This window comes from Pongo pygmaeus, chromosome 8 (genome assembly GCF_028885625.2).
Source record: "Pongo pygmaeus isolate AG05252 chromosome 8, NHGRI_mPonPyg2-v2.0_pri, whole genome shotgun sequence".
NCBI lineage: Eukaryota > Metazoa > Chordata > Mammalia > Primates > Hominidae > Pongo > Pongo pygmaeus.
Genome location: NC_072381.2, coordinates 69,947,333 through 69,953,332, shown reverse-complemented (window position 1 = coordinate 69,953,332; position 6,000 = coordinate 69,947,333). Strand labels below are relative to the sequence as shown.

Here is a 6,000-nt window from a genome sequence, read left to right as displayed (position 1 = left end):
CAGCCTCCCGAGTAGCTGGGATTACAGGCATGTGACACCATGCCCGGCAAATTTTTGTTGTATTTTTAGTAGAGTTTAGTAGAGTCTGTGCTAATCTGTGCTAGCCAGGATGGTCCCGATCTCCTGACCTCGTGATTTGCCCACCTCGGCCTCCCAATAGTGTCACTCTTTATAGTTATGATCCATCTCTGGCCGTTCATTCCATTCCACTCCACGTGACTCAGGTCCCTGGGGAGGTCTATTCTCTGGAGTAGGGCTGGGTCTAGGCTGGACTCGTGCAGCCTCCGCTTCCCTGGCTCTAGGCCAATGAGTCCTTGCACTGAGCCTTCTTGCCAGCAGGTGGCACTTGAAGCCTGAAAGCTACACCAGACCCTGTCTCCTCCTCCTTCCTGTTCCGTTTCTTGAGAGGGCACATAACCCTGCTTGGGCTGCGCTAAGGCTTGCAGTGGGATGCCCTCGCCACGGGGCCTGACTCCTGGCTCCCAAGCTGCCGTGCCTGCTTCCTTGCCTGGATGCAGTCATTGCCTGGACCTCTCCTTTGCCTTAGAGTCCAACAGGGTTATAGAGCATATGCTCTAGCCAGAACTAAAACTAGGTGGGGCACTTAAAGATTGCGTATGCACATTCTTTGTTTTTGAGACAGGGTCTCACTCTGTCGCCCAGGCTGGAGTGCAGTGGTGTGATTTCAGCTCACTGCAACTTCCGCCTCCAGGCTCAAGTGATCCTCCCACCTCAGCCGCTGGGACTACAGGTGTGTGCCACCACACTCGGCCAATTTTTATAGTTTTTTGTAGAGATGGGGTTTCGCTGTGTCGCCTCAAACTCCTGGGCTCAAGCGATCCTCCCACCTCGGCTTCCTATAGTGCTGGAATTACAGATGTGAGCCACCATGCTGGATGAGCTGAGTCTTGGAGGAGGGGAGGCTTATTCTATCTAGGTTAGAAGAAACAATCTGAATAAAAAGCGAAGCAGAAATCAACCCTGTGTGTTCCCATATGCTCCCCAGCTCATCAAAAGCTCTGCCTACTAAAATCATCTCAGGCTGCTCACATGTCACCTTGCCCGAGGACTTTTTCCTTGGGGGACCTTGGTCTCCTCTGGGTGACTTAGCTTGTACCTCTCACCTGCACATTTAACCTATTGTGCCAAAGTGCGGCTGTCACGTCTTCTTGAGCACCTGGACCACCCTCTGCTTCCTCAGGCACTCCTAGGAGCTGGTGGAGTTCATTTGGAATTCCATGTACCTGTGATAGGTACCCTTGATCCTGGGTTTCAAGATGTTGCATTGAGATCCTGACCCTCTCCTGCCATGCTCCAGCTTTCAGCTTTAGCGAACACAGGCCAATCAGCAGATCTCTTGTAGGGAAATGAATGTCCCACAAAGGCCGTGAATGAGACTCCTCTTTCAGGCTGGAGAAAGGAGGGTCAAAGGAAAGAGTGAGTTTAGGATTCTGGGACAAATTTAAGAAAAGCTCACATTTTGCTTATGCCCCAGGCCTGGTGCAATGAGAAGAGCCTTCGCTTTGGTATCAAAGCCTTCGCTTTGATACCAGGGACACCCCAAGAGGGGAAAGGTGGCAGATAGATAAGGTAGGAAAGTGGCCAACTCCTTTGAGAGATAATCTAATATCCCAGAAAGGATAGGTTAAAAGTGAGGTTATGAACTGGTGTGGTGGCTCACATGTGTAATCCCAGCACTTTGGGAGGCCGAGGTGGGCGGAACACTTGAGGTCAGGAGTTTTGAGACCAGCTTGGCCAACGTGGTGAAACCCCATCTCTCCTAAAAATACAAAAGTTAGCTGGGTGTGGTGGTGCACACCTGTAATCCTAGCTACTCAGGAGGCTGAGGCAGGAGAATCACTTGAATTTAGGAGGCGGAGGTTGCAGTGAGTGAGTCAAGATCGTGCCTTGGTAACAGAGTGAGCAAGACTCTGTCTCAAAAAAAAAAAAAAAAAAGGAGGTTCTTAAACTGCTCGGTAAATGCTCGGGTTAGTACCTTCCCAGTGGAGCCACAGGTGCAGAGTCAGGCCTCTGTTCTTCTCTGGCTGACAAGCACTCCCTACTAACACATTCAGAGCAGCCGCCTCACAGGAAGGGCCGAGTTTTCGGTGTGGTGGTTCTATGATGTTGGCCATGCCAAGGAGACATGCCAGGGAGCATTACCTGGAGGTTCTGGGGGCTGCAGGCATTCTGGAGGAGAGCTGAAGCAGAGGCTTTGGGACCTGGAAGAAACCTCAAGGCTCCTTTAGCCCATCCCTAGCTGTCATTTTATAGATGAGGAAACAGGTGGGAAATGACTTGCTCAAGACCACACTGAGTTAGTGGCAAAATTGGGTCCACCATACAACACTGGTTGTTATGGTTCTGGTTCTTTTTTTTTTTTGAGACAGAGTCTCGCTCTGTCACCAGGCTGGAGTGCAGTGGCGCAATCTCGGCTCACTGCAACCTCCACCTCCCAGGTCCAAGTGATTCTCCTGCCTCAGCCTCCCAAGTAGCTGGGATTACAGGCACATGCCACCATGCCTGGCTTTTTAGTAGAGACAGGGTTTCACCATGTCAGTCAGGCTGGCCTTAAACTCCTGACCTCGTGATCTGCCAGCCTCAGCCTCCCCAAGTGCTGGGATTACAGGCGTGAGCCACTGTGCCCGGCCAGTTGCTTATGGTTCTTAAAACTTAGGTCCTCATGGTGAAATGCGTAGGGCAACGTGGCAAAACTCTGTCTCTACAAAAAATACAAAAATTAGCCAGGTGTGGTGGCATGCACCTATAGTCCCAGCTACTCAGGAGGCCGAGGTGGGAGGATGGCTTGAGCCTGGGAGGCAGAGGTTGTGGTGAGCCAGGATTGCGCCACTGCATTCCAGCCTGGGTTGCAGAGCGAGACCCTGTCTCAAAACAAAAGCAAAAACAAAAAACCCCACACAACTTAGGTCCACCACACTAGATGATTCCTCACATACTCCCCATCTTAGTTCTTTACTGTGGGGCATGAATAAGCAAGGACTGTGTACCTTGGCCCAGAATGAAATGCTAACCAAACTGTGCGGGGACAATGCCACCACTAACTTCCAAAAGCCCTCACTTTTTGTCTGTGCCTAAAGCTGCCCTTCATCAGAAACAACCAGACTATGGTAGAAAGAAAACAGGTCTGCTTCCAGCAAGATCTCAAACCCAGTGGGGACATAAAATGAAAAAAGGCCTAGAGGACCCTAAAATAAAGGAGACAGGGAACTTTGGGGATGTTTATTGCAAATGGTTATAATTTAAGTGATATTTTACAATTGTTTAAGACAGAGGGCAAACAGGCTCTAAGCCAGTCCTCAGCTTTAGAGGCCCATCCTGGAGGGGAAATGGCACTTGCAGGGAACATGAACTCAATCACTATTGCTCACTAAGCACAGGGTCACACTGGAGTCATCTTAGGGAGGCTGCGAGGAAGAAAAGGGAGTGCACACAGCCATGAAGCAACTACTTTAAATTCTGAATCTTGCTGTGTTCCCACTGAGCACGCTGCCTTCCTAGAGCAGGACTCGGAGCCATCCCAGGGACTAACACAGATCCTTCCTGGGGCACAGGCTTCTCACACTAGCGTAGGGTGCCTAGGTCATCCTCATCATTATTTATCATCACAGACATCACAGTTTAAGACCAGACTTCATCTATCATCACAGCCTGCCAGATATCTTCCCTACTTGTGGCTTTAAAACACCAGCAGGAGGGAAGTCAAGGAATGTTCTTGTTAGTATAAATCCATAGCAAAAACGACTTGAGAACTGGATGCTTCCCAGGGTTGGCAGGTGTGTGGATGGTTCCCTGCATTCTTTATCCACAGGATGCTTGAATGGGTAGTGCTGTTGAGGCTGACAAATGTCTGAGCTTTTCAGACTTGTTCATGTTTTTGAGAACCTATGGGGATACTCATTGGGCAGAATCAGAATCCAGCAGAACACGGGGACGGGGAAGGGTAAAGAGGGGAAACCGAGAGAGTCCTGAGGTCATCCAGGGAGGAAGGGAGACTACTTCTAGAAGCAGCAGCACAAAGGGCTCTGCCGAGACTCTGCGGAGGGGGTCCGGGGTACTGGGCGTGGAGAGGTCCCCTCTTGCAGTGTGGGGTTACTGTTTGGGTAAAGCGAAGTCCCAGGCAGTTTCCTGTGCACATTTCCACATGGCCTGCATGAGGCGAGTGAAACCCATGTCTTTGGGCTTTTCCAGGCCTCTCATCAGCCGTTGCTTCATGATGGAAACAAATTCCTTATTGCTCAGCTCGCCATTGCCTAGAGGAAGAGGCAAACACAACAGGGATAAATGTTGGCCTTGGAACAACGCCACTGAGAAAATTCCATTGTCCACACAAAGTGGATTCCAAAGCCCAGACATTCTCAACAGCCAAACTCAATTCTCTTATCTTAGAATTCATTAGTTTATTCCTTCCTCGATATTTCCGACTGCAACTCAGTGACAGTTCAGTGTAGTGTGACAAAAGTTGAATGAAAATACAGTATATGCCAGGTCTTGTGCCAAGTGTTTAGAACAAGAAGATAAATGAGCTTTGTGCTTTGTCCCTTGAAATACTCCCAGGTTGTAGGAGAGACAAATTATTATATCACAGTGTGGGGTAAACAGAGGATGCTATGGGGGCACAGAGGAAGAATCTCCCACCCTGGCTGAGGGTATTGCAAGTATAGATAGTAAAGGCTTTCTGGAAGTGACTCCTGAGTAGAATCTCACAGGATTAGCAGCAATTGGCCAAGTTAAGGGGAGATGGGGGAGGCATTCCAGGGAGGAGAAGCAGCATAAGCATGGGTACAGGCAGGATACAGCGTGGCTGTCAGGGAACTGCAAGTAGGCAGTTAGGTATTGCTGGACACTAAAGAAGCAGGTGTATGGGAAGTAAACTAAGGAGGAAGGCAGGGAGCTGAGTGTGGTGGCTTGTGGTTGATTTCCTAGCTACTTGGGAGGCTGAGGCAGGAGGATCTCTTGAGGTCAAGAGTTTAAGACCAGCCTAGACAACATAGCGAGACCCTGTCTCTAAAAATTTTTTTCAAATTAACTGGGCATGGTGGTGGACACCTGTAGTCCCAGCTACTTGGGAGGCTAAGGCAGGAAGATCGCTTGATTACCACCCGGTGATTGCAGCAATCACCAGGAGCTCAAGGCTGCAGTGTGCTATGATGACCACTGCACTCCAGCCTGGGTGACACAGTGAGACCATGTCTCTTGGGAAAAAAAAAAAAAAAAAAGAGGTGGGCAGGAGACAGGTCCCCCAGGGTCTGTATTGCTCCTAAAGGGCTGGCACTTTCTCTTCCAGGCAATGGAACATCAGAAAAAAACTGGAAGCAGGGGAGTAAGAAGTAGGCAGATTTCCATTTTGCACAGATTTTTCTGGCTGGCTGTGTGAGGACGGATTGGAAGGCGGCACACCTGGAATATGGGGGTCAGTTAGGAGACTGCTGCAATAGTCTCTCTACTGTAATGGAGAGATGGTGAGGGGGTTTCGTGGTGAAAACCAAAATCAAACTTAGGCTTTGGATCGAGCCCATTTTCTCATGGTTTCCCAATCCACCCTCTTCAGTGTCAGAGGGCTGGAAGAAACTTTGGAGAGCATCTGTTTTTTTTGTTGTTGTTGTTGTTTGTTTGTTTTGAGACAGAGTCTTGCTCTGTTGCCCAGGCTGGAGTGCAGTGGCGTGATCTCAGCTCACTGAAACCTCTGCCTCCCAGGTTCAAGTGATTCCCCTGCCTCAGCCTCCCGAGTAGCTGCGACTAGAGGCGCGTGCCACCATGCCCAGCTAATTTTTGTATATATATATATATTTTTGAGATGGAGTCTTGCTCTGTCACCCAGGCTGGAGTGCAGTGGTGCGATCTCAGATCACTGCAAGTACCGCCTCCCAGGTTCATGCCATTCTCCTGCCTCAGCCTCCCAAGTAGCTGGGACCACAGGCGCCCACCATCATGCCCGGCTAATTTTTTTTGTATTTTTAGTAGAGATGGGTTTCACCATGT

The 6,000-nt window shown here is 49.6% G+C and overlaps 1 protein-coding gene across 4 annotated transcripts in view; it reads right to left on the bottom strand.

Annotated features, from left to right (window-relative positions):
- Positions 1–3,226: 3,226 nt before the first annotated feature.
- The window catches only part of MICU1 (mitochondrial calcium uptake 1), a 257,449-nt gene continuing 254,675 nt past the window's right edge, over positions 3,227–6,000 (bottom strand). For all 4 annotated transcript variants that reach the window (XM_054503610.2, XM_063670503.1, XM_063670501.1 and 1 more), the window contains one exon: positions 3,227–4,271. In XM_054503610.2, coding sequence (XP_054359585.1) covers positions 4,111–4,271 — 161 coding nt within the window. In that variant the 3' untranslated portion in view covers positions 3,227–4,110. The remainder of the gene's footprint in view (positions 4,272–6,000) is intronic.